The sequence below is a fragment of the Polypterus senegalus genome, chromosome 16 (genome assembly GCF_016835505.1).
Source record: "Polypterus senegalus isolate Bchr_013 chromosome 16, ASM1683550v1, whole genome shotgun sequence".
Taxonomy (NCBI): Eukaryota; Metazoa; Chordata; class Cladistia; order Polypteriformes; family Polypteridae; genus Polypterus; species Polypterus senegalus.
The window spans coordinates 22007590-22029507 of record NC_053169.1 but is presented as its reverse complement, the minus strand read 5'-3'; the positions used below and the strand labels follow the sequence as shown (position 1 = coordinate 22029507).

Genomic DNA, 21918 nt, shown 5'->3' with positions numbered 1-21918 from the left:
GGTTGATGCGTGATATTGCACAGGTTAAAACATGCAAACACAAAGGCAGTTGTTAAAACCACCGGATTCACCATTAGAACAGTTGAATTTGGTGGTTCTGGAAATCTGTAGAAGTTATGCAATCAAAATTGCAGTGCATTTGTCTTTAGGAAAACTGTTATTTTTAAATTTTGCTAAGTAGCTTTTATTTAGATTATTTTTGTTATGGAAAACGCATACAGTGTATATATAAATATTTGTTTTTAAGAATCATTTTGCACTTCTCCTCGACCTGATATAGTACTTCTTTTCTTGTTTTTGTTTCCATCTAAATTATTTTTTTCCATCCTTCATCAGATCCATATCTTAAAAGTTTTCATCCTGTTTATTTTGTCCATTCTCATTGTCTACGACTCACATGCATAGTGCTGCCAAAGTCTGGATGTAACTCATTATTATTAGTTTTTTTTTAAAGTTTTTATCAAAGTGTTACGTTGTTTTTTTTCTTTCTGAATATTTCTCTGATCATTCCAGTTCGAACTCTGACTTCTTTAGAACAACATCCATTTTACATGATAAAGCCAACTAACAAGCAAAATTCTTCTAGTTTCTCAGTTTCAATAGTAATATTTAATTGTCCTCCTCCTCCTTTTGAAACCTTTAGTCTTTTTCATCTTTGACTTCATTGCAAATATTTTTGCTGCTTTGTTGAGTTTACAGACAGTCCAAACACATGCAGTATTAAGCCAACGCCATACTATGCAACTTCAAGTCATGGGGTATGTCAGATTTGCCATCTGCATTTAATAATCTTGTTGCCGAATCATGTCAGTTTACACAACTGAAAATCACTCAGTGCGCTCGCCCTTTTTTTGTGACAGCCAATAAAGTGCTGATTAACAGAGTCTGTACTGTCTGAGGAGCATCTTGAACCCAACAGTATTGATAAAGTAACTGGATGAGCTGAGCAGATGAGGACAAAGCATACACAAAGCAAGTGTATGGTGCTTCAATATTAAATAAATAAATAAATAATCCATAAAATGAAGTGTTCAGTGGAGGTTAAAATCCAGTAAGTAAAGAATCCATAAAAACAACGTTAAAACACAGGAAGCTGTCTTTAAAATCCCTGAGCCCCAATGCGGTTCTTTAAAAGCTGGCCACCTCCTTGACTTAACCCAAAACAGGTTCTTGCAGCCAAGGAGGCACCTATCCAGCAGTTCAGCCTACCTCCAGCGCTGCTCCTAAGCTCTGGCCCTTCTAGCCCTATTTGGTTTGTTACATTATACGACTGATTTCATGGGAGTACGTGGCCGCATGCCTCTGACACACTAAGATCATGTAAGTGAAGCCTATGACTGAAAGTTGCTGGAAAAGTCACATAATGTGACATGGCCTTTAGTTGGATGGGTGATGTTAAATTTGCTTCTGATGTGTGTGTGTTCACCTCATCTGGTGATTTGATTGTGCCCTAGTAGGGATATGATCTGGCCTTGCACCTGATGCTTGCTGGGACAGAAACTTCCCTCAACCCTTCTCTAGATAAGCATGTTTGGAAGATAAATGGAAAGATGGATCAACTGTATTTGAGAAGGAAGATATAAAGAACTAAGAAACTATATTTGTGCCTTTTTCTTATTCTTCTGTAGGAACTGTGCTCCAATCCCCAATTTATTGTTGGAGGAGCAACCAGGACCGACATCTGCCAGGGAGCCCTGGGTAAGTGGCATTTTTTTTTACATCTGATTAAGGGTTTCTTTCAGACTATTAATATTAGCAAGTTGTTTATTTTTTATTGCTAGCCCAGGAAATATATATTGTTAATACATAACCTAACATTCCTAATAGTAGTTAATCCAATTCAAGGTCTTGGGCTGCTGGAGTTCATACTGGTAGTGCAGTGTGCAAGACAGTAAATGGCCCAAGACCAGATGTCTGTTTATCTCAGGACTCATTCATGCATACACTGTTACAATTAGGACAATTTAGAGTCATTAAATAATTTTACATGCATGTGGGGAGAAAAACAAAGTACCCAGAGGAAAACCGACACAGATATGGGGCATGTCCCTTTAAATGGAACACTATGAATGATCTATTTAGTGTTGGTTTGTTTCTTGTGCATGAAATAAATAAAGCCCACCAGGTGCTCTGCAGTTGGATAAAGTATCCCTATGGCAAAACTTTGTAAAAACTTAATGAAGGCCTTTCTCGTGAGATGAATGACTATTTCATCACTGCAGGGCATTGCAGTGTTGTTGAAAATTTCAAAAATCCCAAGCTGTATTCATTAGTGATAAGCTAAGTGAAGCTCGAATGCTGGTATCATTAGATATTAACTGCAGCACACATCATGATTTAACTGGCAGGGAATTATTATCAGTGTTTACACCATGTAAAATACTTTAGACAAAGTGAAAAATTAACAGAACCAGTCCAATCTTCTTTTTTTAATTTATGAAAAAAATTTTGTATCACTTGGGTGTTGTACCATGGTAGCCATTATGGATGTAATGAGAAGTCAAGCAAAATTACACCTTTTATTGGCTAACTAAAAAGATCACAATATTCAAGTTTTCAATACAACTGAAGCTCCTTCTTCAAGCAAGACTCAGGCCTCTTCTTCAGGCAAAAGTAGAAATGGGCCTCATTTGCCTCAAAAGTTTGCATATTGTAATCTTTTTAGTTAGCCAATAAAAGGTGTCATTTTTCTTGACTTCTCATTACATAAAAAAAAATCTAATACTATAGTTGCCCCCTTTTTGGAAGCTCTGCCTACCTGTTTTCATGGATTATTTCCCCAGTACATTGTAAGGGTGTTAGGTGTACCTTCTACTCTGTGAATTTTGAACAATATTAAAGAAGAAAATGCATAATACTTAGACTGACCTCAGGCCATCATATAATTCCACTACAACGATGGACTCTAGCCAGCAGTACAGTGCAGTGTATATGTGTGTGTCGGGGTTCTGTGGTTATCTTAAGGCCAGGTTTACCAAAAGCTTTTTTTCTTTCCTCTACTTACCTTACCTTACCTTACCTTACTTTACTAGCTTTAAAGGTATACTCAATCCAGACATGACATTTTTCATCAATGTTACTTACCCCATGTAGTTTACAGTGATGGCCGAGAAAAAATTTAATCTCATGCAGAATGGAAATAACAAAGTTTCTGATAGAATAGTGTCCCTGGTGACTAATGCTAGACAACAGAAAACAATATAAAGAATGCCTCCCCTCATTATTCATTGGTCAGGAGTCCAGCACATTAGCAGTTTATTAATTGGTTAATATTGTCATTCACTTACTATTAACATTGCAAAGGGCAGTGAGAAATATAACAACTAAAGTTTAAAAGTTATAGAGAAGTGAGTGAAAACATTATCAGGAAGAGAATTTGACTCAGACTTGTGCATATCCGAGATGCTTCAACAAGCAGAAGGCAGTTTTCACAGACTGCCACTAAATAATCCTGAGGTACTTTAGCTGTGGTTCATTGCTATTGTGACAGATAGGGGGCGCTCTCGCTCCCTTGAACCCTTGTCCATGACTTCAGACACCAGGTAAAAGTCCAAATGTTCACTTTATTCAAATGCCACAGTGTACAAAGCACCCTCTCCTCCACAATACTCATTAAATAATCACAGATAACAATAATAAACAATCCTCCACTCCGAGATGCGTTGCCACCCTTCCACCCAGCTCAGCTTGGCGTCTGGGAGCTCCCATAGTCCTTTTATATCTCCTGACCTGGAAGTGTTCTCCATCCCCAGTCCATGTGACTCTCAATCACTTCCGGGTCAGGTACAAGTTCTTTTCTTCATCCAGGAAGCACGTCATTCCTCTTGTCCACGTGTGCTTCTAGGCGTAGGGAAAATACTCGTTATTCCTCCCTGCAGCATCCCCTAGTGGTCCCCACAGCATTCAGCAGGGCTGCGTATAAAAACTACATTGTCCATTATGCCCTGCTGGTCTTCTGGGGACCTCCATACTGCAAGGAGGGCTCCACCTGGCGGCTTGGGGTTATTAAACGGCCGGCCATCCACCACAGTATTCCCCTCCCAGCGACGAATTATAATTCGGAGCGGCCTGCCCCGAGAGGGAAGTCTTCCTCCAAGAGGACGTTCCGGTTGAGCCTTGATTGATCCGAATATCTTGTTCCCTGGAGAATCTAGGGGGAATATTAGTCCACATTGACAGCTTGTCCCCCTCTCTCCAAGGACAGTTTCGCCAAATGTGGCCCAACCTTCGGCACCTGTAACACTGCCTCTGTCCTCCTGGCATTCTCCCCCTGCGGGACTGAAAACAATTAGGAAATGTTAGGGCCGCCCCTTTTCTTGCTGGGAGAGAAACCCCCGCCGCCTCTAACGGTGCTCTTTCTTGTTTTTCTTTCTTATTAGGAGACCCCCGTTTTATTTTCGGGATCTCCTGTTTGATCTGGGGCTTGTCCAAAGTCTGAGTCTCTCTATTAAGTAAAGAGAGACCCTTTACTGTCTGCACCCCTTTAGATTTAAAGATGACCGGTGGCGGCGTCTTTAGGACCGCCTCGCTCCGGGAGCCAGCACTATCCAGCTGCTCCGACTCGATCGATCCTTCCTCCGACCGGTCCGTCATCATTCCACCCTCACTTGTAAGGCACCCTGTGTACTGGCACCCACTACTTATTAAACGCGGGCCCGGATCACACCGCGTCCCTCTATTATGTACGATACGGTTCTCGCTTACCTGTATCGCCGCATTATTCATCTCGGGAGGCTCCCCACCAAATCGCCGCACGTAGGCCCTCACCTTCTCTAATGGCTCTCTGGCTGCTGCTCCCAACTCCTCAATGATATTTTCAGTGGTCTTCAGGACCTGTAAGAAACTATTTATGGGCTCGACTAAACATTCGAGTTCCCGCATGTCAATATTATTGTTTACTTCGGTCGGCAGGAGACTTACTTCCCTGTTCGTCTTACCTGTCGACCAGGAGCCAATGAGCACGTCCGCTTCTGGCACGTGCTCTGGAGTGTCTCGCGGAGGCTTCTGGGATTTGGAGTCCTTAGAGAGTCGGGTTGCCTCTTTCGGCAGGCTGTGATCTGTTCTATTTAATTTTGTAACATCCCAACTAGCCATTTCCCGACCCTCCTTACCTTTTTGTGGGGTGAGCGATGCCTCGCTCACCTCCCGCTCCTTCGAATGTCCAAGTCCCTTACTTCGGACTCGAAGGCGCAAACAGCGGGACACGGACCTCCTCCTTCCCAGCAATCAGCGGGTTTCTTGCTGTGTCCCTCATCGGCTACCGTCATGTGGAAGTCGTCTCCTAGGTGCTCTGGCTTCGACAGGACCAGGCTGTCGTCTTCGGGGCAGTTTCCTTTTTCCCTCGGAGCCTCCAGGTGATCATCTCCGAGGTACATGCACGGAAAAAAGTGAGTTATAATAAACGGATTTTCAGTAATGTTCCCGGCACGTACCTCAGAGCGATCGTTGGTTCCTGGAGGTTTCTCCGGACTTGTAAGGCCGCTCCGTGACTCCTCCCGAGCGTCAGCCATTGCACCCAAGGCTCTCGTGCTGGCGTTGTCGCTCTGCTTGCCCTTCCTCTTTCCCATTTTGGACTTGGATTTTTCAGGGTTTGGCGATGTTGTGGTGAGTCCTGATGCTGTTGTCTTCTCGGGGTTCTCTGCCCACAGACAATTTGTATACAGGTTCTCCGCAATAGACGCTGGACTATTCTGCCGACTACGCCACTGTGACAGATAGGGGGCGCTCTCGCTCCCTTGAACCCTTGTCCACGACTCCAGACACCAGATAAAAGTTCAAATGTTGACTTCATTCAAATGCCACAGTGCACAAAGCACCCTCTCCTCCACTATATTCATACAATAATAATCACTAATCACAAATACAATCCTCCACTCCCAGACGCGTTGCCACCCTTCCACCCAGCTCAGCTCGCCGTCTAAGAGCTCCCATAGTCCTTTTATATCTCCTGACCCGGAAGTGTTCTCCATCCCCAGTCCATGTGACTCTCAATCACTTCCGGGTCAGGTACAAGTTCTTTTCTTCAGAGGGGACTGGGCTGCCCAGAGGGGACTGGGCGGTATCATGGTCTGGAATCCCTACAGATTTTATTTTTTCTCCAGCCGTCTGGAGTTTTTGTTTTTCTGTCCCCCCTGGCCATTGAACCTTACTCTTATTCGATGTTAATGTTGATTTATTTTTTATAATTATGTCTTTCATTTTTCTATTCTTTAATATGTAAAGCACTTTGAGCTACTGTTTGTATGAAAATGTGCTATATAAATAAATGTTGTTGTTGTTGTTGTTCACCCCGGAAGCACGTCATTCCTCTTGTCCACGTGTGCTTCCGGGCGTAGGGAAAATACTCATTATTCCTCCCTGCAGCATTCCCTAGTGGTCCCCACGGCATCCAGCAGGGCTGCGTATAAAAACTACATTGTCCATGATGACCTGCTGGTCTTCTGGGGACCTCCATACTGCAAGGAGGGCTCCACCTGGCAGCTTGGGGGTATTGGCCAGGATAAACGGCCGGCCATCCACCACACTATGAATATAACAGTAACAATGGAAGGCAAGTCTATACACTTCACTTTGCATATTAAATTTTTGTTCACAGTACCATTTTCTGGAAATTGTTTATTTTACAATATTACATTAAAAATACATGTGTTTGGATTATGAGTCATGAATAATGCAAGATTTTCTTAAGGATTTTTTCATAGTGTTTGCTCTTGTAGACCATTGGTAACAATAGACACCTATTCTATCTGAAAGTTGGTTATCTCCTGTCATCGACCAAAGAGAAATATGTTAAGTCCAAATAGAATGTTGGTGTGCCAACCTAGCCACCCCATTTACTGAAATGATAAAGTCAAACAAAAATAACAGGTGCACAATGGGCATGAAAGGAACAAAACGGCAGAGTCAGCCATTGGCTGGAGATATAAGACTGTGAAGAGCAGTCATGCTATAGGATCGCAGTTACATCAGCGAGCTGGTCATACCCAGAATGAGATGCCTCTTTCTAGGACCACCCTGTTCTTATAGCCGTTGGCTGAGAAGGGGCAATGTCAGTTGCCCTCATTAGGTGTCTTTTTGGAGCTGTGAGTGGAAAAAGAAACAAGGCAGTCATCGATTGTGCCCCCAGGGTGGAAATTCTTATCTTAGACTAGCCCAGAGTGTGACCCTCTAACACGGATGCATGACACTCTGTTCTACATGAAAATAACAAATCTAAAAATTTCATATACAAATATATATATATATAGAGAGAGAGAGAGAGAGAGAGAGGGACACAGTGGTTAGCACTGCCGACTCTCCTTTCTAGTATTCAAATTCCCGCCTATTACCTCTGCATGTTTTCAATGTATCTGCAAGTACTTTACAAAGGTATGCTGCTATCCTTCCAAATCAATAAGACATTTATTACTATCTATTATTTTGTAAGTGATCAGTGGATGACTATAATGCTCTCATAGTCAATTTGTGCCTTGCACCCTGAGCTAGGATTAGCTCCAGTTCTTCAGAGATCCATTATCAAAAATAGGTAATGCAGTTGAGGGTCATGGGACAATAGGTGAGAAAAAACCCTGCTCAGGATACCAGGAAAAAACATTCAATTCATTGTTATATAGCACCAGAGAGGAAGACAGCAGTTCTATAAATTTAAATGAATAGACAAATGTATGCACATTTACATATGCATAGGTGTACATAGTGTATATTAAGTATGCATTAATAAATAAAAAATGAATTTGTATTGGTTGTCAGTCCATAGTATCAGTTATATTAAAAACTACTCTCAAATGCTGGTAAACAATTCATTATCGTTTATTCTAACCATTCATCCATTTATTCACACAGTCAATCAGTCAGTCAGTCATTTTCCAATCCGCTTTATCCTAAAAGAGGGTCACGGGGGTCTGCTGGAGCCAATCCCAGCCAACACAGGGCGTAAGGCAGGAACAAATCCTGGGCAGTGTGCCAGCCCACCACAGATTCATCCATTTATGCATCGTCAAAAACACTTAATCTGTATTATGGTTACTAAATTCATACTACTCTTGTACTTTGGCTTGAAGTTGCCGGTTGTTTTTCTTGATATAAGCAACTAGTGGTGTACTGGCTAAAACAGTGAACTTTAAAACCTAACATGGCCTGTACAGTTGTTGTTGCTGCCTCAGTGTGACCCCGGCCAACTCATTTAACCTGTCTGAGCTTCTCCTGTAATAAAAAATATCTGTAAACAATTCCAATGTAAACAGGTCTTGAAAAAAGCATCAGCAAAAAAAATAACCTGGTAGATTTCAGCAATCCTTTAAGAAAGTTAAGCACAATGGCTAAGATCTCTCATTATCCTGCTAAAGCTTTCTCTGTACTTGACTAGAAAAGTACAAGTCAAGTCAAGTATGGACTGGTACAGTGTGTTGCCACACCCATCACATGACAAAACAGCTCGGGATCCCGATTGGCAACCTCCCAGGCAGACACTCGGTCCAGTCCCACCCTTCGGAAATGTTATGTGGGTGACCCCTTGGCCTGGTAGAGTCACTCGGGTCCCCAACAATGAAGATCCTATGAGCTGGATCACCATCGGGGAATCACACCACATGGCCATAGTGCCGTAACTGACGTTCCCTCACAAGGCAGGTAATGTGCCTCATTCGGGACTCCGTAAGAAACTGCTAATTTAACACAAAGTCAAAAAAACGGTATCCAAGGATTTTCCGGAGAGACACAGTACCAAAGGAGTCCAGTCTTCATCTCAGGTCACTGGATAGCATCCATGTCACAAAAATGCTTACAGTTGCTCTTAAATTCTGAGAGTCTCCACACTTGTGCTTAGTGCCTGGAATGTGTTCAGACTACTCACTGAAACAATTAGTACCCCTGAACTGACTTAACCTGCAAGACAAGTCTTCATTCTTAATAGTTATGCTTATTTATTTCCAGGCTAAGTCTTCCTTTACAGAATATCCTGGAGACAAGGTGTCTTCTTATGGTATTGTTTAACAAACAAAATGCAATACTTGATGTCAATAATCCAGCAATACAAACACAGCCATGACTTATGCTGCCCATCCATCCATCCATTATCCACCGCTTATACGAGGTCAGGTTGCGGAGGCAGCAGCCTAAGCAGGGAAGCCCAGACCTCCCTTTCCCCAGCCACCTCCTCCAGCTCCTCTGGGAAGACCCCGAGGGACTCCCAGGCCAGCCGGGAGATATAATCCCTCCAGCATGTCCTGGGTCAGCCCCGTGTCTTTCTCCCATGTGGGGCATGTCCGGAACACCACCCCAGGGAGGCGTCCAGGGGGCTTCCTGACCAGATGCCCGAACCGCCTCAACTGACTCCTCTCAATGGGAGGAACAGCGACTCTACTCCGAGTCTCTCCCGGATAACAACTCACCCTGTCTCTAAGGGAAAGTCCAGCAACTCTGCGGAGAGAACTCATTTCGGCCGCTTGTATCCACAATCTTGCTCTTTCAGTCACTACCCAAAGCTCGTGGCCCTAGGTGAGGGTAGGAACGTAGATCGACTGGTAAATCGACAGCCTTGCCTTTTGGCTCAGCTCTCTTCACCACGATGGACCGTTGCAGAGCCCGCATTACTGCGGATGCCGCACTGATCCGTCTGTCAACCTCCCGCTCCATTCTTCCCTCACTCGTGAACAAGACCCCAAGATACTTGAACTCCTCTACTTGAGGCAGTAATGTGTTTCCAACGCATGGCCTCGGATTGAGAGGTGCTGACTCTCATCCCCGCTGCTTCACACTCGTCTGCGAACCACTCCAGTGAGAGCTGGAGGTACCTGTCCGATGAAGCCAACAGAACCACATCATCCGCAAATTGAAGAGACGAGATTCTGAGGTCACCGAACCAGACCCCCTCTGCTCCTTGGCTGCACCTAGAAGTTCTGGTCATAAAACTTATGAACAGAATCGGTGACAAAGGGCAGCCCTGGCGGAGTCCAAACTCAACAGGAAACGACTCTGACTTATTACCGGAAATGCGGACCAAGCTCCTGCTCCTGTTTGCCAGAACCTTCTTGGTGCCGACCGAAAGTCGTTTTCCATGGCTTCCCCAAACTCCTCCCATGACCGAGCTTTTGTCTCTGCAACAGCCGATGCTGCCACACGCTTGGCCTGCTGGTACCCTTCAGCTGCCTCTGGAGTCCCACTGGTCAGCCACACCCAATAGGACTCTTTCTTCAACTTGACAGCCTCTCAAACCTTAAGTGTCCACCACCGGGTTCGTGGATTGCCGCCAAGAGAGGCACCGACAACCTTGCAGCCACAGCTCCATTCTGCTGGTTCGACAATGGAGGCTCGGAACATGGCCCTTTTAGACTCAAAGTCCTTTGCCTCTCCTGGAATGAGGTTGAAGTTCTGCCAGAGGTGGCAGTTAAAGATCTTTCTGACCGAGTCCTCCGCCAGACGTTCCCAGTAGACCCTCATTATACGTTTGGGTCTCTCTGGTCTGTCCGGCAGCCTCTCCCGCCATCTGATCCAACTTACCACCAGATAGTGATCAGTTGACAGCTCAGCACCTCTCTTCATCCGAGTGTCCAAGACATAAGGTCTCAGATCCGATGACACGATTACAAAGTCAATCATCAAACTACGAACTTGGGCATCCTGGCGCCAAGTGCACTTATGGACACTCTTATGCTCGAACATGGTATTCGTTATGGACAATCCATGACCAGCACAGAACTCCAACAACAGAACATCACTCGTGGGCCCACCACAAACAAGAGAGGCCATAGGGGTCGGGTGCAATGTGATATGGGTGGTGGCAGAAGGCGGGAACTCTGACGTTCCAACCATCGGTTGCCAAAACTGGCTCTTGGGACATGGAATGTTACTTCTCTGGCGGGGAAGGAACCTGAATTGGTGCGAGAGGTTGAGAGGTACTGGCTAGATATAGTCAGGCTCACCTCTATGCACGGTCTGGGCTCTGGAACCATTCCTCTTGAGAGAGGCTGGACTTTGTTCCACTCTGGAGTTGCTGTGGGTGAAAGGCGTCGAGCAGGAGTGGGCTTGCTTATGAACCCACAGCTCGAGGCCTGCACAACGGGGTTCTCCCCGTTGGACAAGAGGGTTGCTTCCCTGCGCCTTTGAGTTGGGGGAAGGACTCTGACTGTTGTTTGCGCTTATGTGCCGAACGACAGTTCAGAGTACCCGGCCTTCTTGGAGTCCCTGGAAGAAGCGCTGTGAGGCGCAGCACCTGGGGACTCTATCGTCCTGCTGGGAGACTTAAACAATCACTTCAGCAACGACCGTGAAACCTGCAGAGGTGTGATTGGGAGAATTGGTCTCCATGATCTAAACTTATGCTGCCCCATTACCCCAATTGACACACTAAATAACACAAAGCTATATTCATAGCAAATAATTCAATTTTTTCCCTCTCTGACTTACAACAGCTTTGCTTAGTACTGTCAGGATCTGGCTCTGTGAAACCATGTAAAAGAAAATATAGGCTCAGAAAATGGATGGATGGATAAAATGGATCATTACGCCATTTCCATTAAACAATGGTAATAAGTTCTGACAGTCCAGTCTTTTGTGGAATTCAGTGGCTATTAATAAATCTACTTTAAAGGCAAATGCAAAACTGACATAATTCTAAGGCTGCACTTTAGAATTCACCTATCCATCTAGCCATCCATTTTTTAACTCAGCTTACCCTGGACAGTCATGCAAAAGAAGCTCACAGGTTTTAATGAGAGTTATGATTACCTACTCAAGTCTCTAATTAGCTTATCGAATTTACCACCTCAATTGATTGTTCTTTATTTTCTTATCTTATTTCCTTCTCTATAGCCATTTTTTTATTCTTTCCATCTACTTCTGATTTTTCAAATATATTTTTGTTTTTAGTCAGTCGGTCAGTCATTGTTCAACCCGCTATATCCTAACACAGGGTCACGGGGGTCTGCTGGAGCCAATCCCAGCCAGCACAGGGCGCAAGGCAGGAATAAACCCTGGGGGGTGCCAGCCCACTGCAGGATTTTTGTTGTTATTTATGTTTTTCTTTTTCACTTATTTCTGGCTTCACTTGCAGCAGTTTAATGTTCCATACGGCATATTGGTGTCCCACTTACAGTATGGCCATCATTTCCAGAATGTATTGTTATCTCACAAAGATTTTATACACTTGAATTACATTTTCTGATATGATACAACCATGTTCTTGGTATTGTGGAGGGTCTTACATGTGCTCAAAGAGTACCAAAAGCCATTTGGGATTAACAGCAGTTAGTAACTGGACAACACTGAACAGAGACAGTGGCTGTTACAATTTTCTGCAGGGCTATCAACACTCTGATGAGACAATGCCTCCAAAAACTAGGTCTCAAGGCTCCAGCGAGGCCTACAGAACAGGAAACAAAAATCAAGAATCTAGGATCAGCCCAGACCTAAACTTAGGAAGCAGGCTTCATGCCCTACATAGGGCAAAATGTAGCTAAAGCTGAAAAACGCATTATAATTTCACAAAGTGAGAGGGCAACAAACATACTTTCTTAATAAGTCTAGAGTTTACAAAATCATTCAAAGAAAATCTGATAAAAATCATCAAGAGGCATTAAATGGTATTCCATTCCAAATGGTATTCAATTTTAAAGCTTTGTGTTTCCTTTATTTATGTTTATTTAGTGTTTTATGCTGATATTATTTGTATCCAATGTTGTATCTGCCGTGGTGTTCATTTTGAGCAAGGGAAAGGTGCTATATAAATAAAATGTGTTATTATTATTATTATTACCATAAGTTCCTAAATTATATTCAAAAGATTATATTCAAAATATAACAAAACAAATAAATAAAGGGAATAGAAACTTGACCATGAAATCCAAGTTGTTCCATAATAGTGGTGAGTTTGCTGTTATAGAATGCCTTTTCATTTATGAATCTAGTCATTATTATTATCATCACTGATCGTCATACAACTTTCATGTTTCCTTTCAAAGTCTTCTTTAGAGGGAGCTCCTGGAATATCTTCCAATCATCTCTCACCTGTACTACCACTACCACCTAACTAGCAGAACGTCACCAATTTAAATCCTAAACAGGTCCAATGTAATATCTAAATTTGCACTCACTATATCAGCATCGTACATCCCTATTACACATTTTTCGTGATCATAGATTGGACTCACCGCATGCACACTACCACACCACTACATCTTATATGCCCCCACTTCTGACAATCTACGCGTCTGACTGAATTTCTGTCAACACCTTTACTCACATTGCATGGTCATGCACCTACCGTACCTCTCCAGTACCTCCTGCCTCTTTACTGTCAACCATCACCTGCATTTAATTTGAAGACTTTTAGTTCCAGGCTAGCTTTCCTTTTCAGTATCTTCTTCTTTTGCTCCTCAGTTTATTATTTTTCCCTGATATTCACCAAATGGACTGGTGATAGGGTCATTTTCAAGAGAGACGCGTTAGCTGACAAAGTCTAAGCAAGTAAAAATGCTAGTATATGATAAAGCCGTGTCAGGGATGTGGATCTAAAAAAGAAAGGGTAATCACACAGGAACAGTAGCACTGCTTTGACGCTGGGTGCTGCGGGTTTGCAAACGGAGAACTACCATGAAAATGTGCATGGGTTTACACCAAGTTTAGGTTTTATACATCTCGATTTGGGGCGGCACGGTGGCGCAGTGGTAGCACTGCTGCCTCGCAGTTAGGAGATCCGGGTTCGCTTCCCGGGTCCTCCCTGCGTGGAGTTTGCATGTTCGGGGCAATTGCAGATTAAGGGCCTTGCTCAAGGGCCCTTAACCTGCAATTGCTCTGTCCTGGGTATGACGTTAATCTGTACCACTATATAAAACAACCCCATTTACACATCAGATAAGACCATGGAAAAACATGGCTGGGAGTTCAATATCTTCTTTAATACTTTCAGGCCCTAAACTGGAATATACAGGTTCAGAAATGGTGGGATGGGTCATATAATAATGTCAGAGGACATAAGGACATTAATTTGTTTTTCTTTTCTTATAACTATCTCTTTGAAATCTTGTAAAGTACTTTGACCTATATTCTTTGTATGAAAATGTGCTATAAAAATAAATGTTGCTGTGTGGAGGGTAAACATAATAAATAATAATTTTTACATTTATATAGCACTTTTTTCACTACTCAAAGCGCCTGTGCATTGAGGACCCAGCAAAACCCACAATCTCTTTACTGTGAGGTTGCAGTGCTACCACTGCGTCACCTCCATGAATTCATGACATAGATGTGTTGTAGTTTAGGACAGACCTGTACATGCATTATTGACTTACTTTAAGCATGAACAATATGTTAAATGCTGAAATCTTACTTCTCTTCCTTTTTCACTAGTTCACATTTCACATACTAATGCAAGTCAAATAAGGTTGGTGTGGTCCATATCAACAGTATCTCATTTTTTCTGCATTTCTTTTTTATGTATTCTTGCCGTGGTTTGTATTACTGTCTTACAGCTCCTAAAACATTGGTTCAACTCGCATGCTGTCTCCATGTCATTCCTCGGATTTTTTAAAAATGCATGTATTAGGTAAATTAAAAACCCAAAACTGGGGTGGTATGAGTGAGAGTGTCCTGTGATTAGCTGGTGTATCATCTGAGGATGGCTTCTGCTTTAAACCTCATGCTGCCACAAAAGGTTCCAGATCCCCAAGATTTTGAAATGAACTAAGTGAATTTGAGAAATATGTGGATGTGGCTCTTGTGTCCTGCTATACGCTGGCATCCCAAAAAGAATACTGTCTTGAACCAATAACAATGAAAATAGGCATCAATTCCCTGCAACTTTAAACTGAAATCAGAAAATGGGTAGATTGTTGGTTCTTAACTATTGTCTAATTTCAGCACACCACAAGCCATAGGTCATAATATGACTGTTATATTTAGTAAATAAAAGGCTGTGTTTAGGGAAGAGTGCACACATTTCCACAATTGTAAATGCAATCCCATATCTTCTTGTGAAAGAGCTTATTTGTTCTAATATGCCTTCATGTATAGCTGTAAGGTAATGACCTATAAATTATAACCATTATGGAGGCTTATGTCTGGCTGAATATTCAGCAGGAATTTCATTTTTTTTTCTTTACTTACATAATTATGCTTAGTTTGATGCTGTATTTTGACATTAGGGTAATAGGATTTACAGGTGTTGTTGGATCAAATGGGTAGGTCTCATCAAATTTGTTCTAATGTCCAATATCATATTAACACTGGAATTACCAGAGCCTGCGAAAAAACTCGTAGATCCGTCCCATCTTAAAACGCTTCGCACCTCTCCGTCAGCGTCTTTTGTCCTGTAAATGTGTGGATAAGCAGCAAACAGCAAGCAGCCTGCTATCACATCCCCTACCCCGCACAGTTTTCTCAGTTCAAGTCTGTTTACCTGCGTGTCAGTTGATTAGAGTTGTATAGAGTGAGAAGTCAAGCAAAATGACAACTTTTATAAATACTATATCGTTATTTGGAACACATTTCATGTGTGTTCCGTGTCTACAACGATCTATGTAAACACATCGTTAAAACAGAAACATTTTTCATGTTTTGGTAATAATTGACAAAATGTGGATGTGAAGTGTATAATGTGTGAAGCCTGAATTCCAAATATCAAAGAAACACTTTCACAAAAGGTACAAATATAACAGAACAAATGCGCTTTTATTTAAAAATATAACTGCAAAAAAACAACCCGCGTTAGGGTATGACATTGACACCCATTTGCTACGACTGCTTTGGTGGTGCAACGGTATCAACTGTTGACTGGTAATCCAAGCTTCACGGGTTCGATCCCGGACTAGTCCGTTTTGAGAAGTGAGCTGCTCATATTCTTACTATTTTAGAATAAAAACATACATTTGTTTCCAGTCTGTAACAGCCAGTGTAATTTATGATACTTGTAAAGGTTAGCTTTGTTTTTTTTTTTATTCAGTTTTATTTTCTCAGCCTCGTTCACGATCCTAACTAACCCCCCATCCCCCCCGCATTTGACACTGCTATTTTCACATAGACGCGCTATAACAGAGGTAAACTCAAATCATGACGACGGTTCTACATCGGATCAAGAATGCACTTTTGCCATTGCTCTACTTTGTATATGTACATGGGAAGCTCTGCACTCGTGACTTTACCCTGTAGGAAGTAAGTAAATAAATAAAGGTAAATAGGTAAATAGCATTCGATCTGGCTTTTATGTAAGTAACATATAAATGTTAATGTTTTGGGCACATGCACTGTTCCTTTGTATGTAAGAGTTAATTGTACAGTATAAAGCTGTATAGTGTTGTATTCATTGTCTGCTGTTTGCATTATATTACAATAACTAGGCTATGGAAGACCTGGAAAAGGCACATAAAAATTTAACACTAGAATTACCAAAGCTTACGAAATACCCACCTTAAATCTGCTTGCACCTCTCTGTCAGTGTCTTTTGTCTTGTAAATGTTTCATTAAGCCCAAGCAGCAAGCAGCCTGCTATACCATCCCTCGACCGCTGCAGAAATGGCAAAAACCTCTCCAAACTGAAGTCTTGGGAGTCAGGTTCCTAGAGCTGTATAGGTTTAAAAAATATATTGTTATTTAGAACACATACATTTCAGATAAGTAAATAAATCAAGGTAAATAACATTCGATCTGGCTTTTATATAAGTAACATATAAATGTTTCTTATGCAAAGACCATCACAAAACATAATCACAAACAGGACTTTGCATGATACCTTGGCAAGCTCTGTAAGCCATGCTGTTTCTTTGAAGGACAGGTGTGGGACAGACTGCTTGGCAGGATGATGCCGGACCTCGTCGTGCATCGAAACAGTGCTGTCTTTCGCCTTTAAGCCTGGTACAGCTGCATTGTTCTTATATGTGAGTGGATGTTTCTTGCGGGGAGGGCTTCTGTTCTCTTTCTCCGATCTGGATTCACCTCTGTTACAGCTCATCTCTAGCGTGAACGCGACTGAGAGAATACAACTGAATTAAAAAAATGCTAACCTTTACAAGTACCATACATTTACACCAGCTGTTACAGACTCAAATCAAATGTATATTTTTATTGTATAATAGTAATAATAAGAGCAGCACACTACTCAAAACGTTTATTTTGGGACACGTGAAGACTCAAACCCGCGACTTTCTGAATAGGAGTCAGTAGTTTTACACAGCTGTACTACCAAAGAAGAACAACAAGCCACACTAACCCAATTTCTTTTTCTTCGATTAAAGTCTTGAATAAAAGTGCACTTGCTCTGTTATACTTGTACATTTTGTGAAAGTGCTTATTTGATATTTGGACTTCAGTCTTTACACATTATACACTTCATGTCAAAATTTTGTCGTTAGCACTAAAACATGGAAAAAGTTTGCCTTTTAGGTATGTGTTCAACATTTCTGTCATCCTACACTTACATAAACAGTAGATCTTTGTAGACATGGAACACACATGAAATGCATGTGTTCCAAATAACAATATATTTTTTAGCCTACACAGCCCTAGGTACCTGACTCCCTGATAAACAAGGCTTCAGTTGGGAGAGGTTTTTGTCATTTCTGCAGCGGTGGGGGGGATGGTATAGCTGGGCTGCTTGCTGCTTGGAGTTATCCACACATTTACAAGACAAAAGACGCTGACGGAGAGGTGCAAGCTGATTTAAGGTGGGCCGGATTTATACGTTTTTTCATAAGCTTTGGTAATTCTAGTGTTAACATGAACATAGTGACACAGACGGAAACTTGTTTAGGGTAAATTTCAAACAGGCATTAGAAACTTTTTCTTTACACAGAAAACTATATAAATAATAAAAACATGGAATAAGTCACCAAGGAGAGTGGTAGGATTAGAACTTCAAAGACATTAAAACCTCAACTAAATGTTTTTTGAGAAATTAAGTGAATGGGATGGTTAAACGTTTTTTGGGGAAAATGGCCTGTTTTCATGTAAATTTTCCAAGCTTTAAACTTAAATTTGAACTTAAATCCACAATCTCTCCAGAGAGTCCACATAGATTTCTGAAGTACTTGCAAGGACTAGACAGACAACATAATTAAACTAAGATCTCTGGAGCTATGAGACATCAGAAAAAAACACTGCCAACATATTACTTTTGATAAATTTTGCTTTTATGCAGAGATAGTATTGTTCTTTTGCATACAGACACTCTTAACACACCCAAGTCAATTTAGAGTCACCAGCTAATTTAACCTGCACACAGTGCTAATAATATAGTGTAGCTGAAGTTTTGTAAAATATACAATTAATTAACATATTTTTGCATCAATTCAGATGCATTAGTGCTATAATAAGATTTTTTCCCCTTTAAATCCTCAACACAAAATCAATAAATACTATATGACCAAGAATAAAATGACATATATTTTATTAGGTTTTTCTTAATGTGCTGTTATTAGTCTGCCAGTTTGCAGAAAAAGAAATTGTATGAATTAGTGTATTTTGAATTGAAGGCTGTGAGTGTAAGATGGGTGTTTGTTCACACCAACCTGCTGATACAGATGACTCAGGCGCTTAAAATGTGAAGGTCTGTGAATGGTGTAACAGCTTTCTAGGCATGGAGGACACACCTAGCAATTAGTCAGTTCTGAATAAACAGGTAGGCAAGACTTCCTGTATTTTTAGCAAAGAATTAAATGATAAATAAGTAACACATTAAGCAGGTTTTTCCTTCTAACAATGGTAAACATATAATAAGTGTTTAAGAAGCTATCATTATTTTAGCTGAACAAATCTGCAAGCAGAAATGTTAAAACATTATACTGGCTGGCTAGAAACCAGTTTAACTAAAGGGAGACTGACTTGTGACTGTGCAACAGAATTCCTGTGCCTGCCTGCCAGCCAGTCCCAGAAAGACTTTGAATGAACTGCACCAGTTGCTCTTTCAGCACAGATGACAGGTGCTACATGAAGTGTCCTTTATTCCTTCTATGTCAATATCAAGCAGTCCGGTTGGCTGAGCACAGATACAGCAGTACCTTTTACCGGAAGGAAGGAGGACAAAAAAATTTAAGTGAAGGTTGGGCGGAATCGGCTGCATTTATTAAAGATATGTTGGAGAGATGGCGGAAACATACCAATGATGTGCTCAGCTGTCCTTGCATTCCTCTACGGCATCTTACAATTATTAATGCTGAAGTTCTCAATCCACACAGTAATAGACACACTTTCTATAACACTCCTGTAAAATGTGGTAAAGGTGAAGGAAGGGAGGGTCACTTTCCTCAGCCGTCTCATACATACATTTATTTCTAGAGTTGAGATGTACTGAACACATGATTATGGATATGTGACACAATAATTCAGTGATGGGGATAGAACCAGCATCCTTGCTGTTTGTTTGTGACCCAAAGCATTCAGTGGTAGGCTGTTTTGTCTAGCAAATGAAAATCAATTTAAGTAGCACAGTGGACCAGGTTACTTTGACTATTTCCACTGCACTTTTTTAGAAGGCTTGGTGTTCAAACTGGCATTCATTTATTTATTTTATGCTTATGCCATCACTTTACAGCAGGGAGTTAGAACCAATTCTTGCAGGACACTCTCACACAATACCACATATAATGTGGTTTTGTGGCTTAGGCATTGCTTACAAAACAAGGATTTTATTTCAGTTCTTGCCTCTGCCTTAGATTTAAAAAATACAAGAAAGCAATCGTACTTAAGTTCTGTTTTTGTAAACTACCCAGGGAAAACATTCAGAATAATATATAAAATAAAGGATGTTTGTGATGCTTTGCATAATAGATTAATTCAGAATCCCCAATTGGCCTAGCATTGATGTATTTGGGAAGAGGTAGGAAATCCAGGTAAATGGGAAAAATCATGCAAACTCAAGACCCTGGAGCTGTAAGAAGCATGCCATTGTGCCAGCCTCACATTGAAATGCAGACATTCTTTACATTCAGGGGATGCCCATGAAAATCAAACCATATCTCTCTATTAAAAAAAAAATAATAATCTTGAAACGAGACAAGACTTTTTCCAGAGATAATTTCAAGTCCCGCGAGATGAGACTTTCTGTCAAGAGATTTAAACAAGCCCATGATCCAATAACCTCTCATTCGTGTTGCCATCTGGGAAACGTAGCGTTTATTCCCAATAAAGAGGCGTATTCGCAAGAAGTAAAACATTTGTTATTTGATGAAAGTGAAATAAACAAACACTACAGGCACAATATCAGAATCTACTGTACAATAATCTTTTCACGTTTGCATCATTCAATGCTCAAAACGTAGATTTACATGATTCAGGACCATACGCTATGAGAATCTGTGGTCCCGCAAAAATTAAAGCAACTGCAAGTTTAATTTCAAAGAAACCACAATTCAGTCAAGTTTATGTTTATGATAATTGAGAAGCGATGCAACATAGAATCAAAAGAGTTAAACAACTGGACGTATTAGAAATTCTAAAGCCAATAATGGATACAAATCCATACGTCCAAAGTATCGCACTTTACAGGAAATTTATCTGAAAAACATAAAAAAGTTTTTGTGGATTTCTATATGAATCCGAAAGATCACGCTTGCATATATAATAAACCAACATGTGAGAAATTGTCAGTGATAATAGTTTAGAAAGACGGGGAAATCAAAGACAGAGTTGATATTCGTGTTTATCCAAAAGCACAGCACGATTTGTGGCAAGCGGCAGATCCGGGAAATGACTAGCACGTAAGGCCTGCACGGGGGTTTGCGAGCAAAGTAAGCAAGGGGCAGAGCCCACTAGTCACTTTTAAAGGAATTCTTATAGTCTTTTATAACATAACAAATAGTACGCACTCTATTCATCTATTATCCAACCCACTACATCTTAATACAGGGCACAAGCCCACCACAGGACACACACACACACCAAGCACAATTTAGGATCACCAATGCACCTAACCTGCATGTCTTTGGACTGTGGGAGGAAACCAGAGCACACCCACGCAGACACAGGGAGAACATGCAATCTCCACACAGGGAGGACCCGGGAAGCAAACCCAGGTCTCCTTACTGCAAGGCAGCAGCGCTACCACTGCACTACCATGCCACCCTATGATATGCACTTTTACCATAAAAGTGTTAGCTTTTTTTTAAGTAAATTTCTTTAGCAAATTTAGGAAGTCACTTTTCACTTAACTTCTCAATATCTGAAACATGAGAAAAGAAATTTCATCTCCTTCTCGTTCTCTCTCTCTCTGCTTTGCTGAAAGTGACCACACAGTCTGTTTCTTTGTGTCCAGATTTTGGTAAACAAGTGGTCAATCAATCAACATTTATTTATATACCACATATTCATACAAAAAAAATGTAGCTCAAAGTGCTTTACAAAATGAATAGAAAAATAGAAGACACAATAAAAAATAAACATAAGTCAACATTAATTAACATAGAATAAGTAAGGTCCGATGGCCAAGGTGGACAGAAAAAACAAAAAAAAAACTCCAAAGGCTGGAGAAAAAAAATAAAATCTGTACGGGTTCCAGACCATGAGACTGCCCAGTCCCCTCTGGGCAATCTACCTAACATAAGTCAAACAGTCCTCTTTGTATTTAGGGTTTTATGGCAGGACCTGATGATGATGGTCACGTAGATTCTGGCTTTCAGTCCATCAATGTTGGTGCAATATGATGCTTTGAGTTGGTGGTGGTGGCGCAGGCCGCCACCACAAAGTAACCGGAAAAAGAAACAGAAGAGAGAGTTGGGGTCAGTACGGATTTTAGAGCCACTATGATTAGTTATTATGATGAAGTGGTGATTAAGTCTTTATGTCATAAATGTTTCTCTTTAGGATTTTTTAAATTTTATTTTCATAAGGTGTAATACACTTTCATACTCTGTCTGTAGTGTGTGATAATCTTCTATTATACTTCTTTTCCTTTTGAGTGATCCAACAAGCTTCTTTCGCGTACATTCAAAGTGACTT

General features: G+C 41.2%; 1 protein-coding gene across 1 annotated transcript in view; it reads left to right on the top strand.

Annotated features, from left to right (window-relative positions):
* Positions 1–21918, top strand: part of LOC120516907 (calpain-2 catalytic subunit-like) — a 79045-nt gene that overhangs the window by 12343 nt on the left and 44784 nt on the right. The window contains exon 2 of the mRNA XM_039738912.1: positions 1629–1698. Coding sequence (XP_039594846.1) covers positions 1629–1698 — 70 coding nt within the window. The remainder of the gene's footprint in view (positions 1–1628; positions 1699–21918) is intronic.